The 24,420-nt window shown below is 40.9% G+C and overlaps 1 protein-coding gene and 1 long non-coding RNA gene across 10 annotated transcripts in view; one reads left to right on the top strand and one right to left on the bottom strand.

The window, feature by feature from the left end:
- Positions 1-24,420, top strand: part of LOC147245001 (uncharacterized) — a 38,817-nt gene that overhangs the window by 10,848 nt on the left and 3,549 nt on the right. The window contains exons 5-6 of one of the 6 annotated variants that reach the window (XR_015109982.1): positions 2,189-2,290; positions 7,644-7,901. The exons of 1 other annotated variant lie outside the window; for it this stretch is intronic. This is a non-coding gene — a long non-coding RNA (uncharacterized LOC147245001). 4 more of the 6 variants (XR_015109984.1, XR_015109988.1, XR_015109986.1 and 1 more) reach the window with 4 other exon arrangements.
- Positions 18,222-24,420, bottom strand: part of gcgra (glucagon receptor a) — a 37,478-nt gene continuing 31,279 nt past the window's right edge. For all 4 annotated transcript variants that reach the window (XM_086184579.1, XM_086184581.1, XM_086184580.1 and 1 more), the window contains 4 exons: positions 22,841-22,929; positions 22,589-22,733; positions 21,318-21,359; positions 18,222-21,225 (listed from right to left, as the gene is read on the bottom strand). In XM_086184579.1, coding sequence (XP_086040705.1) covers positions 20,860-21,225; positions 21,318-21,359; positions 22,589-22,733; positions 22,841-22,929 — 642 coding nt within the window. In that variant the 3' untranslated portion in view covers positions 18,222-20,859. The remainder of the gene's footprint in view (positions 21,226-21,317; positions 21,360-22,588; positions 22,734-22,840; positions 22,930-24,420) is intronic.

The raw sequence follows: 24,420 nt of genomic DNA, 5'->3' as shown, positions 1-24,420 counted from the left end.
GGATGGCGAATGAAAGCGGCACCATTCTTCTTATCACAAGACATTTCGCCCTCAATATTCAATATGAACATCCCACATAATGCTGCTTTAAGACCACATAGCAAATGTGATGTCGACAGAATAAATCTAAGAAAAAACTGAGATGAGAATTATTTTCAATCCTTGTAAAGTTCTCCTTAACATGATGATCTAAGTGCTTTTTCCACAACTCTGTGTGACTTTCTCTCTTCTTGACTCATGGAATTGCAGCAGCTTGTGTTTATATCTTAAACTAAATGAACACTCAAGATCAGTTTTATTCAGTTGTAACTGGGCTGATTGGCCACTGCCTTTGTTTTACCAGTGTCTCGTGTTTGATTTTGTTCAAGTAACAAGGTGTGTTGCTGAGTTGCACCCATTTCTGAGGTCAGGAATAGGTGAAGGAATGTACCGGTAGTCTACACTGTGTGCTCAAGCTTCCAGGTGTGGGCTCTTGATGACAGTTATTCAGACACGGGAGAATCTGGACTAGAGGATTTGATTGCTTTTGGTCTCGCTTTCATCTCTCGGGTTATTTGCATTTTATGTCCAGTGATTTTTCAAGTGGTAAATCTCAGGGGAAAGAAGAGAAGCAGTGAATGATCCAGAGAAATGACACTTGGGTGTGTAAATATGAGGGGACGTGAGTGAGAACACTGTGGATGTTTATCGGTGGAACACGACGATTACTGCTGGCTCATGGGGGGGATCTGTAACTCGGATGGACTCTCGCTTCACTGCTTCGGAGTGCCCAGCGAAAATGACTCGTCCCCACATAAATGGGCCCATTAATCCCACTCTACAGAGGAAAACAGGCCCCTTAAAGCTCTAATTGATTAATTATCCCTGTTGAGATTCATACTTGCAAAAACATTCAAACCTTGATAAGTGAAAACGTCCAAAACACAAGAGACCGCTTGTTCATTTGCGTGTGGTCTTTATTACTCATTTTACTATTTAAGGGTTTAACCCCTTAGTGGCAAGCATATCTAGAACCAGTCCTTACTGTGTGTGTGTGTGTTAGAGAGAGTGTGTGAGAAGGGGCAGCAGGATTTGAACTCTTTAGTCAAAGCCCCCTGCACTTGAGTTCTCAGCACGTGTTTGTCTGGTATTCACAGTATAGGGGCAGCAGCTTCCTCTTGTTACTGCAGCGATTTATGTTTCCTCTCACATCCGTTAACATGCTCTTGAATCACGCAAACACACCAACTGTGCTGATTTACATTCTCAGTGACCTTTTCTGCATCCCTCTCTCATTATTTGATTGTCTGAATGATCCCGTTTAGCTGAATAGCTGCAATAAGGAGTACAATTAGGCACAAGGGACACCAGCTATAATTCAAGATCGTGAAATTTTGACCGACATTTGAATGGCTGCTGTAAACTGCAGATCAACAGTTTGTTAGGTGCTCCAGAAAAATCAGGAAAACACATAATAGACACGTTCTTCTACAGCACGACCATAAGCTTTTCAACTGCAGCTCATATATGATCATATATATTTTATGCCTTCACAAACGCAACAGATGTGTGGGGGAGGCTCTGTTTTTCTCTGTCCATCTGTCCCATTCTTGTTAATGCGACGTCTCAGGAGCGCCTGAAAAATATTGGCACAAACCTTGAATAGAAGTCAAAGATGAATTGGAAAGACTTTGTTGGTCAAGGTTACTGTTTAAGGGCCACATTGTGGCTGCAACGGAAGGCAACAAATTTTCTCAAAAAAAGGCATGTCTCAATCACCTTCCTGTCAAACAGCGTTTATTGTCATGGCGGGCAAAACCATGGTAAAAATAACACATTTCTGGACAATGAGGAAAACTTCTTGCAAACCTTTCTAGTCTTTGAATTTGTTTGAAAGGTGTGCTGCTGATTGAGAAAAAGTCAAACTGGTAGAGAGTGATTATTTGCACCAGTTGTAAGAGGACTGCCTGCCACCTATCATTCCAGGGGAGGACATACTTAAGGAAATAAATCGATTCTCACGCATAGTATACTTGGACAACAGTAAGGACTGTAATTGCGCATTTAAACCCACAGATCTGGGACCAGCAACACCTCCCTCCTGTGCCCCCTCTATGGCTCAGGAGGTTAGGGAAGAAGACATGCTTTGGTGATTAGACTCCCATCAACGTGAGCCACTGTAATAAAGCATAGGGTCATTTAACGACAGGAAACTGGAGGAATCCCTGGAGTGAAGATTCTGCTGTCATGGTGATGGAACCGAGCCAACAGATGGATGATGGAAAGATTTGTGGATGGAGACAGGGAGGAGGTGAGCTGCTTTACAGCCGGTCTGAAAGATAAAATGACAGAGTTGCAATGATAAAGCACTTTTCAAAGGTCAGATTGGCTCTAAAATTAAAGTCAAATAGTTTAGTGCTCAGATACGGAGCACAAATTTAACCTCCTGCAAAGACAAGGGAGGTCTCCCTGTCGAGATCTCCCCTTGCTTTTTTCCAATTACTTTGTACACTCAAAACATACTTTTTTCTAAATATAAGCTACAGCAATTTTTTTTTAATTTCAAGGTAAAGGAAAACTCCTTGTCCTGTTTATTTTCAGTCCAGTTTGCTGAAAATTTAAAGGACAGACCGTGGGCATGCAGTATGATAGCAAAACCAAGCTAACAGGTTGTGAGCGAGCCAGATAACAGGCTTTGCTATGCATGTTCCAAACATTTGCAAAAACTAGCCGTCTTCCTCTGGTAACATTCCACGAGGTATTAGATGTTAGTCCCATAAGAAAAGGAATTAAATACATCTTCATCTAAGCCCTGCCATCGCCCAATGACATCACTTGCACTTGGAGGAGAAGGGAGAAAAAAAAATCCCTCAGGTCTCCACTCATCATCTCGCCGCCCTGCTGCCCTGCTGCTGTTCTCATCAGTGTCTCTCTGACGCGTCAGTGTTGTTTTGATGGGCGCGGGGGCACGGCACCTTACGCTGTCAATCACGACGAGGCAGAAAGATTAATCACACCTCAGCAACATTTTTCTTAGCTCCACGTTTCCCGCACGACCCGTCAGCACGCAAGGTGTTGAATGAAAACAAAAGGAGAAAACACACACACAGAGTGAAAACCTCAGCTGACATCACGTCAGGGATACGGCGGCTGGCTTGGCGTGAGCGGCCCCGGTGACACTGGAATAAATACATCAGACAGATGCTGGACCATCGTTTGAGCCGGTAGAATAGGACAAGGCCTTTGAGTGCGTGGAGGTTCTCTGGGTTAATGAATGCAGAAAGTACCACCATTGAACTTTACATAATGAACTGCGGACAATGACTTCTGAGATGTACCGCAAAGATTTGTGAAAATGAAAGGTCAACATTTCTGAGGCGTGTTCTGGATGATAATGTGCAATGTATGTATGTATGACTTATAATGATGTAGCCTTTCTCTGTGCAGTAATTTATCCTTAAGGTCTGTGTGTGTGTGTGTGTGTGTGTGTGTGTGTGTGTGTGTGTGTGTGTGTACGTGAGTGAAAGAGAGAGACAAAGAATTCAAATATCGAGAATAATGGGAGACTGTTCACGCTGGCATTACAGTAGATAATAATGTTTATTTGTATACAACTACTTCACATGAACATCATTAAAACATGATTTAGTGAATATAAAAGCAGTGACCTGAATTTTGAACATAGTAGGGGACCCAAAAAGGATTAATGCCTGAAATTCCTTTCATTCTAAAAGCCTAAAAAAAATCAATTAGCAGTCATGTGTTCATTTCTATGATGGATATGTCCAAATATACTAGACATGCCCTCTAAATTATATATGAGCCTGTGACTTTGGGAGTATGTAACAGTTGTTTGATAATGGCAAAGGATTATACTTCCCTCTCTATATTCACCGTTCTATAATATGATTCCACCGGAGAGTGAATTTAAAAATGAAACTCAACTACATGTCCCAGTCCCATCTAGACCATGTCCATTTTCAGCTGGACTTTAGTTTGTGGGCTCAGTTTGGACATGTTCTTTCACTATTTTGTCGTGGTTTTTGAATTGCTTTGTATCTTGTACCCCTGTTGGTTCTTCTTTTATTTGGAAAGCACTTACTCCTTTCTGTTACACTTCCTGTCTTTGTTTCCCACCTTCTTTTAAATCACTCACCTGTGTCTTTTCCTTCGGTTAGTGTCTGTCAGTCACACCTTTGTTCCTTGTGTCTCGCTTTCTCCCACCCGCTTTTTGTACCTCGTTGAGTGTGTATTTCTATTCGGTTCTTCATGTCCTGCGTCAGTTTTGTTGCCTTTGAATTCCCTGCGAATCTCTAGTGTTCTCTTTCTTTTTGGATTACTAAAAGTTAAGCTCCACGCTTCCTGTCTCTTTAACGTCCACTTGATGAGAATGAGCTGATAATAATTGCAGAAAAATCCCTCTCTCACTTAAAAGGCTGCATTCCTGTTGCTTCATTTATGTACAACCCATATAGATAATGAAGGCGTATGTCTGTGTAATTCATGTACATGCATGGATTACTTTACCATTCTAGCAGCTCGGTCCCAGCTGGGAAACCAGGTCACCCTCGAATCCAACAGTTTATGAATTTTATGATAATGCTCAGGAACAAGAGCTCATTAACTCTCATCTGTCCAACCAAACAAGCATCTTTAATTCATCCACCTGTGCCTCATCATTTTAATTGAGCACTAAGGACCTTTCCTCCTCTGGTTTTTCTCCTGACGTTGTGGGAGTTTACGCCCGAGACTCTACAGTCTTCCCAATGCCAAAACGTGCACACCAAGTCATGCCCCCCCCCCCAATCTGAGTCTCTACCCCTGGTTTACCCAAATATCCCCTCATCATCCCTCTGTTTACAACCCTTACCTTTTTCCTCTCTAGAACCTTCGCTAGTTGAAATAAAACTGCTTTGGCGTGGTCTTTGTTGGGGATGTTATGGTTAGCGGTTGGAGTTTTCCTCTCTGCAGACATGGACTCAGTCGGAGCATGTTTCAGGGTTTATTCTACAGATTGGGTAATTGAAGGTTTGACTGTTGGCTGGCAGCTGGAATCCAAACAAAAGGGCTGGTGAGCAGACGAGACAGGCAGGTGCCGAGTGGTGGAGGCAACGCAGGAAAAGCTGCAGGTGACAGAGGTTCATGGACACAGGGCACTCAGGCGAAGAGACACCTTCACAACCACCTGAGCAGCCGCGATCAACAGAAACAGACTCTGTTGTTAGGATGGTAGCCGACAGGTTTTGGAGCAGGGGATTGGCAGCGTCGTACCGAAAACATGGCAGAGGCTGGTCTCAACATCTCGTGTGCTTGCTGGACATGATCCCTCTCTCCCTTTTCCTCTCCATACTTCTTGGACAGGACTTAATTCCGTTAAATCTGCAGTGAAGTGTGTACCGCACGGTTTCCAGCGCCATGGCTGAATTACTACAACCTGCTAGCCAAAGATAACTCTCCACCTCAGTTCTCTCCTGCCGTCTTGTTCCCGCTAGCAGGTTCCCTGTGAACACCAGGCTGGAGAGTCTGAACTGTCAAAACTCTGAACTATTTTCCCATCAATTTCATGTTCAGTCAGCTTCATGTGGTATCTGGAAAACCAAAAGAGTCTGAGGAAATGGCTGCTTTGTCAGGAAGATAACTCCTGGTTACGGACACTATCAAGCAGATTAAGACCTGAATTGAGGAAAATTTGGAGTAACTTTGACGGAAGCAGAACGGAGGACCACACAAGTGCCATTTTATCAGTCATGTGATGCTCATTTTACCTTTTTCATTGATTAAATTCATGATTTCAACAGGTGCACAGCAGTAGGTTAAATGTCTCAAGGGGTGCAGGACCTAAAAAGATGGAATCACTAGACTATATACATAGTATAGTCCATCATACGCTGTACAACAGCAACAACAAAAAAGAGTTTATTCTGATTGTGCTGCAACAGAACAGAAGATAAGCACAGTGAATCCTCCTGTGAATAAAACTGAAGATGTACAGAGAGAACAACAGCGAGGATTAATCGCGGAAAAAAATAGGAACGTGCTTGTGAATATGTCCTATATACAGAAAATGTGACTCTTCTCACACTCCCCGGGGTTCCTCTGGCATTTGAGCATGGTAAAGAGCCCTTTCAGGAGATATTTAGCTCCACTCTTAGTCACAGGACCATCTGTTTATTGTTCTGCGTGGATATATGTCTGAAATTTTAATACTTCATTAAATGGAACATCAGAGCAGCACACGAAGATGGAAAAGAACCCATTCAAAGGCAGTTTAAAGGAACACATGAACATAAAATCCCTTTACAATGTATTGCAATGTGCTATACATTTAAAAGTTGTCTCAACCGTGATGATTATGAGGCTTGTAATTATATCATTTCCTTATTCTGCAAATTAGGTTTCTAACATTTATGTCTTTGCCGCTGTATTAAATTGCACTAATGATTTTTCAGAAATGTGATTTGCAGTAGTTCACCACTCCAGTGACGGTAGCTACACCCTCTAATTACACAACCATTTGGGATCATTGAACATATTGAATAGTACGAAGTCCTACAGGCATCTGGAGGACTAATTAGTGTCTCTCCTGCGAACTTTAATCCAGCAGCAGTTCAACTCAGACACACTGCATTTACTCCTCCATGAATGGACCTCGTCAGTTATGCTAGCCTGTGCTGCTAAACGAACGAATGATTCTCATTAAGGGACTTTTTTTGTTTTTTTTTGTTTTTTTGTTTTAATTTAGCAAAAATGTCCACACGTACTCGAGAATAAAATGAAGTGATTTTGGTGGTCAGAGGTCAGGGTCACAGCAACTTCACGTGAATGTCGTACCCGGAGAACTCTCAGGAATATCTTGAAGGATCGTCTTCAAATTGGGCACACACATGGGGTCAGCGATGGAATTAAAAAAAAATATTTTAGTGGTCAAAGGTCAAGGTCACTTTGACATGGATGACGTGATATGAATGTAATCTCACGTGATCACGTTATCTGAAAGGAAAACTTTGAGGGAAGTTTTTCAAATTTGGTTAAATCATTGATTTTTTTTTTTTTTTTTTTTAAAGGATGGTCAGTCGTCACAGGTCAAGGTTGCTGTCAAAATCTCAAGAATTTAATAAAATTCGCCACTGATGATGAACTGCAAAGGTTTTGGTGGTCCACGTTCAGGGTTGTGGAGGCATACAACCCCGATGCAGTATTTCTACTTTTGACACTGCATCCTTTGTCCTGGATTAAGTAATGAAAGACACACATTAATTGGTAGTAGACATCTTCCAGACACATACATTTATCTTCATACAAAGTTTACAAATATCTCTGTCATTGAGGAGTCCTTGTGTTTACTTTGTGGTTTGAGTGAAGGAGATGAAAGCTGGGAGAAGACCAAGTAGCCTTTGGCTCTTTTTCAATATTTCATCTTCCTGTTTATTTTATAAATTGTAGTCCTAATGAACTTTGAGATGTGAAACTCCTTCTATTACATTTAAATTGGATCTGTGAGGCAAACTGGCTTTTATTCTCCACAGGCAAACTTCAGTGTGATTGTGTGTGTGTGTGTGAGTGAGTGAGAGAGAGTGAGCGAGTGAGCGTTTGCATAAATCTGCTGATGTGTGTGACAGAAAGAGAGACAGAGAGTGTTGATGACCCCCGTCACTTCTACACAGATGAGATCGGAAACACTCAACCTCGAGGCAGAGCATTAATGCCACACATGCATGCTGGAAAGGAGGTACCCAAAGATAACGGACTGAGCGAAGGCACTAATAGTGACCTGATTCTGTCTGCCGTCGAGTGGTCCGACTGCATCATATCTGAGTGTTTCCATTACGGGGTCCTGGTTCTCACACTGCTTGGTAATGAACCTTCATGTCCCAGCTGGGACTTCTTTACAGCTGACAGAAAGTGAATATTTAATTAAATTCAACAGTAAACAATTATGTGGTCTGCTTGGATTTATTCCTGTATAACTTCATGGGATATTAGTGCCACACTTTATATTTGGGACTCTATCAGATACAAGACGAAAGGACCAAAGCGAAATTTGTAAAATCAGTTGTTGTTTTTTTTGTTTGTTTTTTGAGTTGCCACATATGCTGAGCTTTGACATATGAGAAAACAAATGAATAGTTGCTTGACATTTTCACACCTGCTTCCTGGTGTCAAAGGGATTTCTTGTAGTCACAGATAATTGTCATCAGACTCTCCAGTTTCCCTCTGCTTGACTGCCATGGCGCCTTTTAACGCCGAGTCATCATTCTGGTTTTACCACAGAAACGTTTTGATTCTCTCTTGCCCTCTCTTCTCATCAGTGTTGGTTCCTCCGACTCAGCTAAAATCTCTGATATATCCACTGCGCACTGCCTTATGCAGCATGTAAGAATTTAAATGACAGAGTCGTGCATCGCAAAGATTCAGGAATAGCGAGGGAAGTTTGCTAAATGGCACAGTAAGCGGATGAATGAGAACACAAATTTGACACTTCACCCCAGAAAGTTTAGTATTTTGTCTCTCAAGGACTTACAAATAGGTTTGTTGAGCTCACAGGATGTTTTTTCACTTCTGCGTCACTTCTTGAAAGCACAAACAGCCAACTATGTGTATGTAGTGCAAAGCTAATGGTCGCAGAAAGCTAACAATAGCAAAACTGGCCAAAAACACGCACTGTTTCTGAACTCTCAAGTGCATTGTCTGGTATAATCATTTTCTTTTTCCAGCAGTATGCTCAGTAATTCTCAAACACTTTGATTTGAGCTGATGATTTGGTTAGAAGTTTGTAAACTGACATTTTTTTTGGGCAGGACTGCTGTTGTTTTGTGGCTCTATAGGCGGTGTTAGCCATTAGCTTCATGCTAGATGTACATAGCAGGCCTTTTCTGCACTCAGGAGTTGCAAAGAAGTCATGCAGGATGGACACATGTCTTTGTTCACTCTAGAAACCTACATTCTGTAAGACAAAGTACACTTTTTTGGTGAAGTACGTGTATCGCTTTAAACCTTGACCCCTAAACAACCATCTCTGTCTGCTTTTCCCCGAACACTTCAAATATTATCTGTGAACTGAAATAAGCAATATGGCTTGCAAACATCATAAGGAGGCTGATCATTGCCACTGGACAGCCGCCATCATGACCCTAGAGCTAAGTATCTTGTTAAAATACAAAAGACAGACATACACTGGTGATGTAAATAACAAAAGTCTAGTAAACACTAATGACTGGACATACCGGAAAAAAAAATCCTCTGACCATCGTATATTACACAAACAACCACAAAACCCCAAATAATTAGACTGACTGTCGTCTGGCTTCTTGTCTGTCATCCCTCTCATTGTAATGTGGTTATAAAATACCAAAGCTACATTCTGCAGATGCACATTTACTCGTTTGTTTGTGTTTTTTCCTTCCCCACTGGACGGAGACACAGACATGCGATTAGCGGCGCAACAAGGAGAAGCACTTGAATGAATAACGTGCAGAGCAGGTACTGTAGGCCTGACAGAGAGCAAAGGGATGTAAGTGGAATCAGCGACGTCTCAGACAAGCAGATTAAGCTGTCTTAATCCTTAAATTATGGAGTCTCGCAAGAAGAGCCAAAGAGAGGCTGAGAGAGGAGTCTGTGGTCAGAGGATGTGGCTTTGTGGTGCAGGGCCAATAACTTGTTTTGAAATCAAGGCTCTCATATGAGATGGATTTCACAGAAAACAGTACATTTGTTTTCCCATGTTCATAAAACGGTTTAATTCCCCTCAGTGCAGCAAAATGCCACAGCGGACAACATTCTAAGGAAAGAAATGTACCTTGAAAAACCTTCATAAACAGATGTGTGGAAAAAGAAAGAGAAGCGATGACAGCAACAAGATAAAAGAGGTGTAGAGGAGCAGAGACAAATCTGACCTTCGGTGTTGTGTGGTCTTTTAGTCAGAAACTTTGTTTGCTCTGATGAAGTCCGACAGCAAGTTCCCTTCACTTTAACACCGTCAAAACTTTTTACAGCACAAAGGTTAAGAGAAAAAAATGGAATTATATAATAATCTCAGAAATTCAAGAAAAAAACAAAGATTGCAGTTGATTGCAGTGCACTGGAGGTGACTCAAAAAGTTTTTGTTTCTAAAATAAAACACAGAGAATACTTAATAATATATATACTTCATAGTATATATACGTAACTATTTCACAGCACATTAATGAGGGGAGTTATGTGGCTCCGGTTTATAATCTCGACATTTTTGAGGAGATGTCATGACACTGCTCTGACATTTTCTCTTAAAAAATTATAATGTTTGAAAAACGTGTAAAAAAAAAAACAACAACTTACATTTCTGCTTGGGTTTGGCATAAAAGTGCTTTGTTTGAGTAAGAAAATCATTGTGGCTTGCAGGTTAATGTTGTGAAACGCAGAAGAAAATGGAACTGGAAGCGGACATAAAGTCTGGTGCAGGAAAGTTCAGTGTTTGATGGTCCTGTTCTCTCCCAGTGACCTGGAGGGAAGCGTAAATGATGTTTCTCATTGCAGATATGCAAGCAAATGAAAGGTTCCTATCAAATTCAATTGAGGACACAGTCATGATTGAACCCAGCTGAGCATTCTTGGGATGGAGAAAGAAAACTGGTCTTCGTGCAAAATAAAAACAAAACATGAGAAAATCGTTCAAATAAATGACGCTTTAACAATTTTTTTTTTGTCAGATTCTTGGTCACATTGTCCACTTATTTACTAGTATATGGGAAAAAAATGACAGAATAGTCAATGTCTTTACATTTTTGTATCAAAATTTGATCTCTTTTTCTTGGTTTAAAGCAAATTCGAGCACCTATCAATGAATCTTCACCTTTCAGAGTCATTTATTGCTACCTAGCTATAGCAAAAGCATATGTGGCTTCGGCTGTTTGCCACATCAAACTCTGTTTAGTTTTGTTCCACCAAAAATACTGAGGTTACGGGCCAGCCAGCTGGAATTTATTCATTTTGTTGAAAGTGCCGTCTGTGACAGAGCTAGATATTCACAAGGTATTTCAGAGAGGACACTCTTTCTCTCTCTCTCTCTCTCTCTCGTATATGCATGGTCATGTATGTCACCCTTTGGACACGCCCACATTTTTAACATTATTTGGGAGGAGTTCCTATCACATTTCTCTCTTGTTTCACTCAGAACTACATCACAATACAGCAGTTAAACTCCAAATATGTCATTTCAGATGCAATTTTAAGCACCCTTTGAAGAGACATTAATAGAATACGTAACATGAAAAAATATAAAACAAAAAATAATTAGGTCTTGTCACTTTTAACCCCTGTTGTGTAACAGAGGTTTCGGTTCCTCAGTTGTTGCTTTTGGCATCACTGTTTCTTTAGCTCTTCCTGAATTACAGGCTGTGACCAGAGAGCGGAGCACAAAACCGTGCACTAAAGCAGTGTTTGATTAAAATACAGTATCTATGAATGACCAGAGCATCAATCAGTTTATGTTTCCAAAACTTCACAGCCCCAGAGGAGCCTCCAGCAACACAGATTAAACAGTCTGGCGAGCTCTGGCCCATGAGGAGGGGACTAATGAGCAGACATAAATTCGAAGCAGGCAGATCTCATCCTAGAAACCAGCACAAAATGTCAAAATCAGACAGGTAATCATTAACATGCTAACTTGTTTGTTTACATCTCCTACAGGGAATCAACCTTCTATGGTGCGTTCGCTGCAGGTTACATGGCAGTGCAGAGAGGTGAGCGCACAGCTCAACTCTCCTGGCAAGTTCAGTTCACTGGACCTCCATTTTTTTTTTGTTTTTTTTGTGGGCTGCAGCAGGTAGCCGATGAAAATGTGTAATGCTTAAATAGCCTTCTGCTCAGCAGGAAGTTACATCAGCACCTTCAGGCAAAAATTGAAGAACCATGAAAGTAATTAGAGGGGTCATAGTATGGTCAGAAAATCCAATGAAGAAGGTCACGCGGATGTCAAGCTGTCCACTTTTGGTCACAAGGCTTGGTGATCTCAGCAGGCCAGAAAATCCATTCACGTCTGCTCGACTCCACACGTCCAATCAAAGGCTTTTAATGATGTCATCTGTTGTATAATGCTCTAATGAGCGTCGAGACAGCTGAAATTCGAAACCCAACAATGATGATGTCACAGCTTCACACATGAAGCGCAGTTAATGAACTGACCTAATCACTGCAGCTTTAAACTGAGACTGAGTGTAAAGTCATTGAAACATTAATTAATCCATTATCTAAACCTCATTCTGGTCACCCTGGACCTGATCACCAGTCCGTTATACCTCAAAGTAATTACTGTATCCATAACAAATATCCAAATCCACAGCCAGAGAGTGCAAAGTAGAGGTGGATAGACGAGGCTCGTAGGTGTATAGAGATTTCATAAGCTATTTCTTGGTATAATTTCAATTACATCACCGTACTTCTCTATGTTTAAATGACATTTTCTGACAAGCTTTTATTCTCACAGCTATTAAGACAGGCTTTTGAAGGTTTCTCAGAGAGACCACATGATTCATATGGAGATGGCGTAATTAAATCATATTTTTCAGGAAAAAAACTTAAAATGTCTCTCCAACCTTGAGCTCAGTTCCGTTTTAGTGAACTTGTGATGCGATGCTGCATTATACAAATGAGTAAGTTAATGACTGAGTTAAATGAAGGAACCTGATCTTCGATTTCCTTCCCTAATCGTCTGTTTAAGTTGAGAGTTTATTCACACACCAATTCAGAAGATTAGATGTTATATTCTGCATGGGTTTATTATATTGAGGCAAATAAAATCAAAAAGCTATCATGAATAAAATGGAATGCCTGTGGCTGGTAGAGGAAAATGTGTCTTATGAGTCACAGCAACTATTTTCACCCCAAAACCCCTTGTCTTCTCAGAGTCATCAGGCTTTATCAGCGTCACGGCGATGAACTCTGCCCCCAGCTTGGCTTTACTGCGGCTTAGCCTGAAATATTTTAGGGCTGATATTTGACTGTTTTTGTTAATGAAAAAAAAAAATCAACATTTTTGAGGGACATTATTCATTCTGAGTAAACCTTTTAGTGCGGAAAATAGCAGATGGTAACATTTCCGACACACGAGTGTTATTGTGTTTGAAGGGCTGCTGGTAAAGGTCAGGAGGAACCTGAGGGAGTGTGAGACGAGTGCAATGATGATGCGCTGAGGAGAGTTAACTCTGACAATTTTAGCATGGAGTTTTTGTAGATCCAGACACTGTTGTGGCTTCTTTTACCAAAATACACTCAGAGGTTGGTTCTATTTCACACTTAACTGCAACCACACAGCGCTGAAGGGCTTAAATCCTCTGCCGTTCTGGGCCCAGTCTCAGGGTCACAGGTGTATAAATTAGCCCGAGACAAGACAACCGGCTTTTCTCCACGCCGCAGATTCCCGTGAGACACCGTAATTCTGCTTTGTTGAATTTCAACAGCAACAAATGAATTTACTTTACATGACAACATATTTCAGTTTTAACCTCACATCAAAGTAATTATTTATTTAGATTGGGATTATGGAGTCCATTTTTGATTATGTATTATGATCATTTATACAGCAGCTCTTTCTCACTGTGGGGCTCAGACGCTTATATCTACCGTTGCAACTCACCCAAACATCGATCAACAGCACAAACCGCTCTTGAATTTTATAGTTGTTATGACATTCACAAGCTTTGGAGTTATTAAGTCATTGATTAACTACAAATTAAGCCATTGGTCAAATTTTGGACTTGGAAGACACGATGCAGCTGAATTAGTGGTATAGTCTAGTACATAGTTTATTTGATAAAGGATGACTCTGCAGCGTGTGTCAAATTGCCTTTCAGTTATTGTCAAGGGTTTATAATAGCAATGATTTGAGTGAATCATTGAAACAGCCTGTAATCATTTTGTCATCCCAATCTCCTCTGGAAATCATGAACAGAGAGAAAATAAGCTTACCTCAGTTATTCATTTGACATTATTTATGAGGAAAAAATATGAATAAGGTTTCGAGATCTGCACTAAATTAGAACTGGTTCCATCTTGATAGAAAAATAGAGCAAATATTGCTCCTGTGCATCAGGAAAGTCCTTTTACTCCCTTGGCTGTTGTGAAGCACACTGCTGAGCGCAGAATGGTAACTTGCACTGAAAGCTCTTCATTTAATCTTCCTCTGAGAGAAGCTTTTGGTTATCAGACTTCCATCCAGGCCAGTGAATTTACCCGGAGTCATGTCAGTCCCTCTGCCTCGGAGCTTCCGCTCTAACTGCAATTACCAGCGTGTCGTCTGGGATATTGGATTTATTCTATTTATTCTGTGTTTGATGGCTGTAATCTGATTGCACATTTAGTTGATTTAATTTGACATGCTTGTGACCAGACCGTGCAGGGGTGTTGACTGACTATCAGGCAGTAGTGAGGGGGTTTACTGCACGTCAGTCTGAGAGGGGCTTCTTCGTATTACATGGGGATGCAGTGGCTTTGCTGGATTGAGTTGCTTTGCCTCAGAGTGTGTGTTCTCAGGGGACTGTGCTTGGTTTGTAGAAGATGATAACACTCTCGATCACAGCTAATGAGCTGGCTGATGATGCTCATGCATTAACCAAACCAATGAATTTTGTGTCTTCCTGTTCGTCCCCCCTCTGCAAATCTGAATGATGATGCTAATTTTGGTGAATGAAAGATGAGCAAAAGTGGCTTTGGCTACACATTGGTGTGAGTTGTGTTCCATGTGTTTATAGACTCTTTGGCTTAAATGCACTTGCACCATAGATAAGATATTTGTTTTTGATGCATTCAGCTTTCTTGTCTATCAACTGTAAGCAGTTAGCATCACCATGGCAACCTCTAACTGCAGTTGAACCCTCCTGGCTGACTCAGATAGTGGAGATCCAGTTCTCACATTTTTGTTTCAGGAATACACTTGAATCTCAGTTCTCAAAGCATCACAATATCCATCCATCCATCCATCCATCCATATTTTACCACTTATTCTGTTAAGGGGGGGGCTGGAGCCTATCACAGCAGCCTTCAGGTGAGAGGCAGGGTTCACCCTGGACAGGTCACCAGTCCATCGCAGGGCCAACATAGAGAGACAGACAACCATTCACACTCACAGTCACACCTACGGTCAATTTAGAGCATCAATCAGCCTCGTCCCCTCTTGATGTCTTTGGACTGTGGGAGGAAGCTGGAGTACCAGAGAGAACCCACACAGACACAGGGAGAACATGGAGACTCCACACAGAAAGATCCCATGTCTGAGCTGGTTCTTGAACCCAGAACCTTCTTGCTGTGAGGGAACAGTGCTGACCACTGCACCACCGTGCCTCATGAACCACAATATAATAAATGATTTCAGGCATCTTTTATAAGAACAACTAATTGACAGCAAAATGATTGTGCATGAACAAAAAAAAAATCAATATTTCTGTTTTCCTTTTTATTCGATTTAAATGGAAACATTACACAATGTATGTATATTCTGATGCGATCTGGTATGTTTTTTGCTTGCTCTGCTAAAATGTAATAAAAACAGACCTTAGGCTGGTTTTAAAAAGCTTATCAGAGTTTGTCCAGTCATTGTGCTGCCCAGAACTGATATCATACAGACTTTTCTCTGATGAACAAATGAAATTGACTTACGGCAGCACTGATAACACTAATAATGAAAACAACTCTATATAATTTATGTCATTTATGTGGATGAAAGTATGCTTATTTTTTTTTATCTATAATGGCCTGAAGCAAATGTCACGGTTCATTCACAGAGTTAACTAATTCAGATATACGCTGTGTCGAGGCAGGTAGAACTTTTGGTACCTTGGTGGATGTTAAATATTCATTCACAAATGTGCAGCTGTGCCAGGCTGTGGATCCTGGGAGCTGATGTTAGCACGAGAGCCCCGCCGCCACAGCCCTGGAAGCTGATAAGAGAGCTGATTCTTAAGACTCAATCTAAAAAGTTTAAACTCACACAATCTGTTTGGCCACATAACACCAACCCAGCAGGTTAGACAGCAAAACAAAAACCACATCCTTTGACCTTTGCTCCAAAATATTTACTCCCTGTGCATAACTGAATGCAGACCAGATGCAGCCTCCAACATTTCCCATCTTTTTACACCCAGAGGATGCTAGATTGTTCCATGCAGAAATGAGCTCTTCTTTCTGCTCAATCGACTCAATTTTTACTCTTTGTTAAGGGAAGAAACACGGCTAAACAACATTTGTTCATGCAAAAGAAAGAGGGCACTTCAAACAAAGAGATGAGCTGAATATTTCGTTGTCTGACTCTGAGTCTGCAACACAGACACGGCAGCGCGGCTTCAGTGTGGCACAGCGGTGTTATGAAGTTAACAAGACTGACATTCTTGTGTTAATGATCAATTGCTAGACTTTTGCAATCTTGAACAAATCCCACAGTCTCAGTATGGCTCCTTGTAATTGTGATAGAGTATCATTATATTAATGCATCACAGAGTTACCGAGGGCTTTGTGTTGATTATAAATTACTCTAAAAGTGTGTGTTGAATGCTGAGACAGATGGCAAGGCTGCACGGTTTTTGTTTGAATATGTGGTTCATGTGAGAGAATTTGGGCTCAGTCTATTTGGACTTTGCATATTTTGTTTCATGTTTCCTCTGGGCTGTCAGTTTTGGCCCAAAAAGTGTGTATTACCGTTTTGTTTTGTTTTTTTTCACCAAGATTAGTGGCAGCACTGCCAACTTTGGATACCTGGCTGGAGAGATATTTTGATGCCATGGGCTTAATCACTGAATCACATAGTTGAATTAATTCTTGAGGGATTTGAAGCACGTGCAGCGTTCACTTCCGGTGGGAGCGGGAGAACAGGAGCGGGATTATAGAGGCATATAGCCAAGTTCAGCCTGAATGCAGGGACATGCTCACAGTTACAAAATGTATACACTAAACCGATGAAGACCACACATCTAATGGCGATGTCAAGATAAATGCAGGTGAATGAATATATGATGAATAAAATTGTCCAAAAAAACCCCCAACAACATTGTTTGAACTTATAAAAGATTGATCAACAATTGATTTTGTGAAAGACCAAAAAAAAAATCTACAAGGTAATAAATGTGTTTAAATGTTGAAAAACTACAGAAACTAAAAAGTGAAAGTAGAAATAAATCATCGCAGTTGTGTGCCTACATGATGTGTCTGGCACAGTAATGTCGACCTTCGACCGCAGAAACATTTTCAGGTCATCTTTGTGTCTCTGTATTTGTTTTTACGATACCCGAAGAATTCCCTCAACGCGTTCCAAGACATTCCTAAAAAAAGAGATAAATGTAAAATGTTTTTCAGGATATGAAACATTGGATTTCGCAATAAAATATTCATATAAAAAGACGTGTGTCCTATGTTTCTAGTTTTGTATCAACAGCTAGTGCAGATTTGGAGGTCCTAGTTGACCTGGTGTAAAGTTACTGAAAAAAGAAAATACTCTTGAATTTGACGACATAAGAAACAACAGTGGATTATGCACAAAAATATTCACATAAAATATAGAAGATAAAATGCCACAGATGTGTCTTACACCTGCAGTTCAAATGAGATCGAGGGTAAGAAAATGTAATAAAAGAGGTGGGGCCTACTGTACATGCCGTGTCTTTGCATCAGCTTTATTAATCAAGTAGAAAAGTTGCTTCACATTTGGTGTGAACAAACAAACACAACTGTATTGTTGTCTTCCAGCTCGCCGTGGCTCTGAGCTCTATAGCAGCTGCTGCTTTGCACTAGCCTGGTTAGCCTATAGCTGACTCGTGGACGGTACTCTAAAGTGCAATGGGACTGCGCTCGCTGTTCATGATGAAACAATGTAAGGTTGATGACAATCAGTTTCTCTTCAGCCTTTGCACCATCCAGGCCTCGTAGCCTATATGTTTCTCAGCTGGGAGACGTGATGCCCTGCTGACAGCTGCTGCTGTGAACTTAGGCTACTGCTAAGCTTAACATGAGCAGGATAGTAAATCACAGTAAGTGATCCAGTTGGCCCCAGTAAGGAACAGTGTGTGCTCTCAAACAGCACCTGACCCAGGGCTAAAATCAATACTCACCTCACTAGTAAGCCAAGGTGGCACTCAGCCAGTTGGCTGGCTCGCTGTTAGCTGTTAGCTAACATCACCAATAAGCCAAGGGATGCTTTCTCTCTCTCTCTCTGTCTTTTTTTCTATTTTAACATGGGAAATGCTCACCAACACAAAATTCACAGCCGTTTAAATAATCTTCCACATAAACTGTAATTTATTCTTTCACAATTTGGACAAAGTGGACACAATATAAGATGAAATGTATACACCTGAACACTGTCAGTTATACCACTGTACACAACCACCTTTAAGAGAAAACCAAATAGAACATACTGGTTTGGGTCTTTTTACATTCAAATCGAGCTACTTCCAAAAGGGGGAGTGACCCAAGCTGCTGGCTTTAAAAACATATATGATTGTGGTCACAGCTTAAAATACATATTTGAAATAAAATTAGCAACATACTTTGACCACACTAATATATTTTACTGAATCCTATTTTCACTCAAGGTGCACAACATTCCTTTGTTACAGTGTCCATTTCCAACTGTGTCTTCCTGCTTTGTAAAACCAGGAAAGCACCACTAATACACCTCCGAGTAGCAGCAGCACCAGTGTGTGAATCAAAGCTCAGCTCTGCATATTATACCGACTCACTTTGATACAATCCTCAGCAGATGTTGATTAAAAATAGCCCCAGCCTGTAACAAGTCTTGTACATGGATACAGCGATTATACCTGACTGAGAAACATCGCCGCTGTAATCTAATTTAGCTCTGAGCGACAACATGACATGAAGGAAACCCGCTGAGAAAAGCTTCCGTGATTAAACACCGAGCTGTGTGTTACTTATGCCTTTTTATGGGCACAGGAATGTCCTCTGGTGTGATACTGTATATGCTAGTGTGGGACGACCTCTGACCCCTTGCCTCTCCAGCTGCAGGCAGAGTGATTCATCATACCTTAACACGTATCTACACATCTGGAATACTGAAAAACATTCATACCCACCTGAAAATAACACATATATTATACATACACACCATAAAATATATTGACATCAATCAAATAAATCACCTTTATAAACACATAAACGAGTAGTTTTCAATTATAAATTACAACATTGTGCAAATAGTCAAACATAGAAAGTCAAGTTCTGGTAACACATTTTGCAAGATGAACTAATGCTCCGCAGCATGCTTTCCTTCTTTAAGAATAAATGTATCCAGAAGCAAACGTACCAATGCTAATCTTGGTTTCTTGTCATAGCTAGAAATATCTTTGTTCTATCTGAAGTTGGTAAGGTTTGTTCGAAGAGTTCAGAGCCCCTGTGGGTAATCTCAACAGCTATGAATGAGCGTTCATATGGAGTTCAGCTGGACATTAATAGGCGCATGCAGTCAGGGCATGTTTCACTTTTGATGTTGCCACTGACGTCACTGCATCCTCAGCGAATGATTCACACAACTTAAACTCACTAAAAATGTACATCCTGCATGCATGGCGGCCTATATTTAACATTTCAAAAACATCTTTGAGCTGGAGATTAATCTATTTTGAGTCACGGTGCTGGATTCATACTTTATGCATGTGTGACTTTAAAGGTTGAACCAGTATGTTGTGTATTTATATCCTTGATTCAAGCGCAGTTTCCTGCGGGCTGGGAAGTCCAAACAATATGCCGAGGTGAACCATCTTTATAACATACCTGGCACATATATAAGTGTAGCACTGATTTATCATAAACACTAAGCGATTTATTCTGATTTCAAATGAATCCCATACCCTCTCTGTTGACCTCTTTTGATGTCTATATGTAAACCAGAAATGACCCGGTGAGAGCAGCTGCCAATTTCCCATAAGCCCTGGACGGAGCTGCTTGAACAACACTGTGGTCACTTGACGGAAAGAGCAGAATGTCTTTTCTGTACAATTTTCAATTAAACAGTTAAGACATTAAAGAAACTTGCCAATCCTTCACAGAGCCAAACAAGAAGTTAACTAGTTAGCTTAGCACAATGAATGGTAGTGGGTGTGGGGGTCAGCACAACCCTAGAGTTGGGCATAACATTTTCTGTGAAAAGAAATATTTAAATAAAGATTTTGAGATTTGAGACACATAAGCATAACCAGAACTACTTTCCTTCCTAAGTGCTGTGATTTTATGCAACACCTCAAAGAAGAAGATAGAAGTATGCTAATCTGCCCATCCATATCATTCATTGTGCTAAGCCAACTAGCATCCTGCCAGTCTCAGTAGGTTTCAATTCCGTGCTGCGCCCACAGCTTCTTGGTTGGCTCTTGGTTGGTATTTCCCCCAAAAAGTTGCCATGTTCCTTTAAAATCATTTACAGATCCTAAAGTAAATAGAAAAAACAAAAACAAAACAAAAAAAACAGTTCACCACCATTTTGTTTTGTGTCGCTTGTTTGGTCTTTTTTGTGTATTCAGTTCAAAGTCTAGTTGGTCTTCCAGTACCACTAAACACACATTTGCTACACAGCACAATATAAAGCAGAGGTTCGTACAAGGACCCTGTGTCTTTTTTGTTATTTTGTTTCTGTCGTTGCTATTTGAGGTTTCAGGTTTCTTTTTTCATAGTTATTTTTACATGGCTTGTCTGTGCTGAGATGCTGTCGCCGCATCTTTCAACACGCCGCAGTTTCTCTCAGATATCCTTTCAGAGCACATTCAACATCTTGTTGTGGATGTGTGCCGTTAGTACTCAGGCTGTGGAGAGATTAGTCACCCACTGATACTGGTCTCTGGCCTTCCAGCTCTTCTTCAGTGCAGGATATCCGAGGCGACAGATGAGAGCTTATTTAATTCCTTGTGCTTCTCACTGGTGGCTCTCCATGTTCTCTCTCTTAACCTCGTAACACTGCACCTTGTCTGAAAGTCCAATGTCCTCCATGACGGTGCAGTTACTGATGGTTCCCTCGTGCAGCGGCGAGGCACACTGACCTGCTTCTGCACTGTGGACCATACCGTTGTGACAGCCGCCCACAAGCATATGTCGCTCCTCAGGGCTGCAGATCGGAGTAGAAGTTTTAGCGATGTCAGGGAGATGAGGCAGTCGAGAGACGTGGTTCAACAGGCTGCCGGTCTTTGTGTTGGGGGTATTGCTGTAGGTATGGCGGTATTCCTCCTCGATGTTCCTCCCTAGCTTCCAGCGCTTCCACTTTTTCAGGACCTCGGACTGCACCTGCGGAGACGAAATCAGAGTTATTGATGATGTGACTAAAGGAACACCATCAACTAAGATAAGTGTGTTATCATGCAGTTAAAGAGACTCACTTCTTTATTGACAAAGCAATACAAGATGGCCACCAGCAGTCCCTGTGGAGAGAACCAGTTCTGCATTAATGCATGGAATACTCACAAGCAAGAGGAACAAAGCTCAGATACCGTTTATTATACGGCAGGCATCATCCGTTTCAAGGTTGCCGCTTTACAATTAATCAACCGAGTACAATCACACGCTGTACTCATCCACTTTGACTTTGTGCCTGCATCATCTGCCTCCTCTTTTCTTTTTCTGTCTGTGTCACTCTCATCATCAGGACAATTCCCCTGCAAGGCGTCTGGAATCTTGACACGCTTGCGTCTTTGTCCTCATGGCTAAAAGGTCGATCATTATGTCCCAGTGTGACATAGCCAGTTAGCAGCATAGACAGCAAGTTATGTTAATCTAATCCCTCCTGACACATCGGTAAATACAGCACTTCTTAATTGTCAAGGGGTGGGGTGGGGGGGGTGTTCAAACTAAGGTCTTTTACTTATTCATTAAGTTTAAGTCACATTAAGACTGTGTCACACATTAAGACTGTGTCCCCCCTATCTAAGCATCCAAACACAGCATCAGTCAGTGTGTTCCTGAAATGTGTCTCTTGTCCTAGTTGTTAATGTTCATTTACTTCTTGATGGCTTTTATGTTGGACTGAGCTTGTTGAAAAGGTGCACAAAACACTCTGATTGGTTTTCCTCAGTGAAATTATGAATGGGAAGAAGAGCAAAATGAGCAAAGCGGCACGTTTCTCATCTTATAATTCTCTGTACAGCTCTAATTATAACAAATGGTTTACAGACATGTTCATCTGAAATCAAGATTCTGGTCACCATCTGATCCGTACGACTGAGAAAAGTGTTACATTTCAGAGAAACCCTGAGTTGTTTACACCAAATTGATGGTCTTTTTCTCTTTTGAATGACAAATCCACACCAGCTTCACCTATCAAAGATGATTTCCTCTCATGAAAAACACAAGTGCTTGTTGAGCATCATTTAAAATCTATGTGGTGTTCAGCTGTGGGCAGGAAACGGTCTGCTGTCACCTCATGTTGTCTCTGACGTTGGTTTGGTACAGCTTCACCTTTGCATCCTGTGTTGCTCACTTTTTTCCCTCAAATGCATCCAATGCTATTTGTCCTTTTTTTTTTTTTAAAGTACAGGGACACATTGGAGAACTGTTGCGCAACAGAATGCCCCATAGTGTCTCAGCTCTCTGATTTCACCATCTAGCACTCCCTCAAACCCATGATGATGAGTAATTTAGTGGAAAGTACTACCTGGAAGGAGGAGAAGAAGAGGTCAATCACTAGCTTGGTGAGACGTAAACTGATGGTTGTTTCAGTGGCTTCATCCGTCACATAAATAAAGACCACCTGATGGATCCCCAGCAGTGGGATCAGGGTTAGCGTTGATTTAGCCAACCTGATGAAGAAGGGATGAGAAAGAAAAAGAAAAAGAGTATACATATGAGTGAAGCACATTATGTGTCTGATGTGTGAAAGATGAAGCACTTTAAGATTCTGGCTCACCTGAATTTATAATCTGTGTATCTCATTTGGTGCGCTCGAAGCTTTGATACAAGAATTTTGATGATATGAATAAATATAAGGAAGTTGATCTGTGATAGACAGAAGTTTTTGGTTAGGGCTCAGCCAAAATATAATATTTCCTCACATTTCCTAAAAGTAATGTGATAATCATGTGCGTTCTTTCTTAAGGGCAAAGGTTCCAGAATGTTTGGAAATCTTGTCTGTGCTGCTAAAAGTACTGAACTTTCTTTTCAGACAGTTACAAAGCGCAATCATCAGACCTCTGAATTTTCATGCACTTTCTGGAGAAAAACAGACAACATTTTCAACCAAAACCATACAACAGGGAACAAAAAAAAAAGAAAGCAACGTCAGAGGTAAATATCTCATATAAATGAAAGGACATTTTTGAGTGGGACTAAGCCAGATTCCTTGGTCATTTCTGAAGGTTACCCACTGTATTACCCACATTGATATCAAGGCACTTTTCACAGCAAATAGCATTTCAAGAGTCAGTGAATGCCTTTAATGAAAATCTCTTACGATGTGGCCTTCTTACTCACAAGGCGGCTGCTACAGTTAATTTGCGGGTGATTCGAGGATCAAAAAGTGGAGCCGGACCTTACGTATGTGTACAATTATTATCAAGTTCTTTCATAATTGTTATGAGGTCAACTGCTTGATTTCGGAGTGGTTTACCGTATTTTTTTAAGAAAAATTGAGAGGGTAAGCACACAAAATCTATCAAGCATGTAAAAATTGAAATATAAAATTCAACATGGCTGCCAACCCCCCCCCCCCCCTAAAAAAAAAACCAATACGACTCAAGCTCAGAGCTAAAAACGTTCAAAAGTTTCATACTGTAGGATTTGGTGAACTGCTTCTTGACTTACAGGGAAGACAAAAGCGGCAGTTTAAAGAGTGTGTTGAAAGCACACGTTATATCACAAAGATTAATGGCATGATAAAACCCAAAGAGCACTCAGAGAGTACAAAACTCCATGTGTTACTTCCTGAGAAATTAATCAAAATGTCCAAAATATAATGGGTTCTTCCTCAGCCCACGCTCCACCACTCCACCACCTAGTCTCATCTATATCAGCAAGGTAGTTTATGTATAATTCTGCTGACGGAAGGGTACTCTGTAGAGTATAAACCACTGCCACACCAATGTAAAACATGCTGGGTTTTTCTCTGTAAAACGGGTCGGCTCCAAAATGTAATGGGTTCTTCCTTTGGTTCTTGTTTCCACGCTTCATTAAAACAGGCCCAGTAAGTTTGACATAATCATTCTGATGGACACATAAACAGAGTAACAGGCGCAGGTGAAAATAAAGTAAAGAAGCCATGATCAAAAACACTTTCCAAGGAATTAAAAGAATAAAAAAATGTATACAGAGATATAAACTTGGGAGGGTTCTTTGTCTCCTTCAAACTTCAGCAGGATCTGTGAATTATTCTTCAGATTCAACATGGCGAGATCCTGGGTAAAGAGGGAAACTCTGAAATGGGAACCAGGCCTGCTGTCACTGCAACAACGCAAACACAGGAATTCCTGTGAGATACAGGCCACTTAACAG

Source organism: Aulostomus chinensis, chromosome 18 (genome assembly GCF_037954235.1).
Source record: "Aulostomus chinensis isolate RoL2024-O1b breed Wild chromosome 18, RoL_Achi_v1.0, whole genome shotgun sequence".
In the NCBI taxonomy this organism is placed as follows: domain Eukaryota; kingdom Metazoa; phylum Chordata; class Actinopteri; order Syngnathiformes; family Aulostomidae; genus Aulostomus; species Aulostomus chinensis.
Note: the sequence above shows the minus strand (reverse complement) of the source record. Positions and strands in the feature narration are given on the sequence as shown.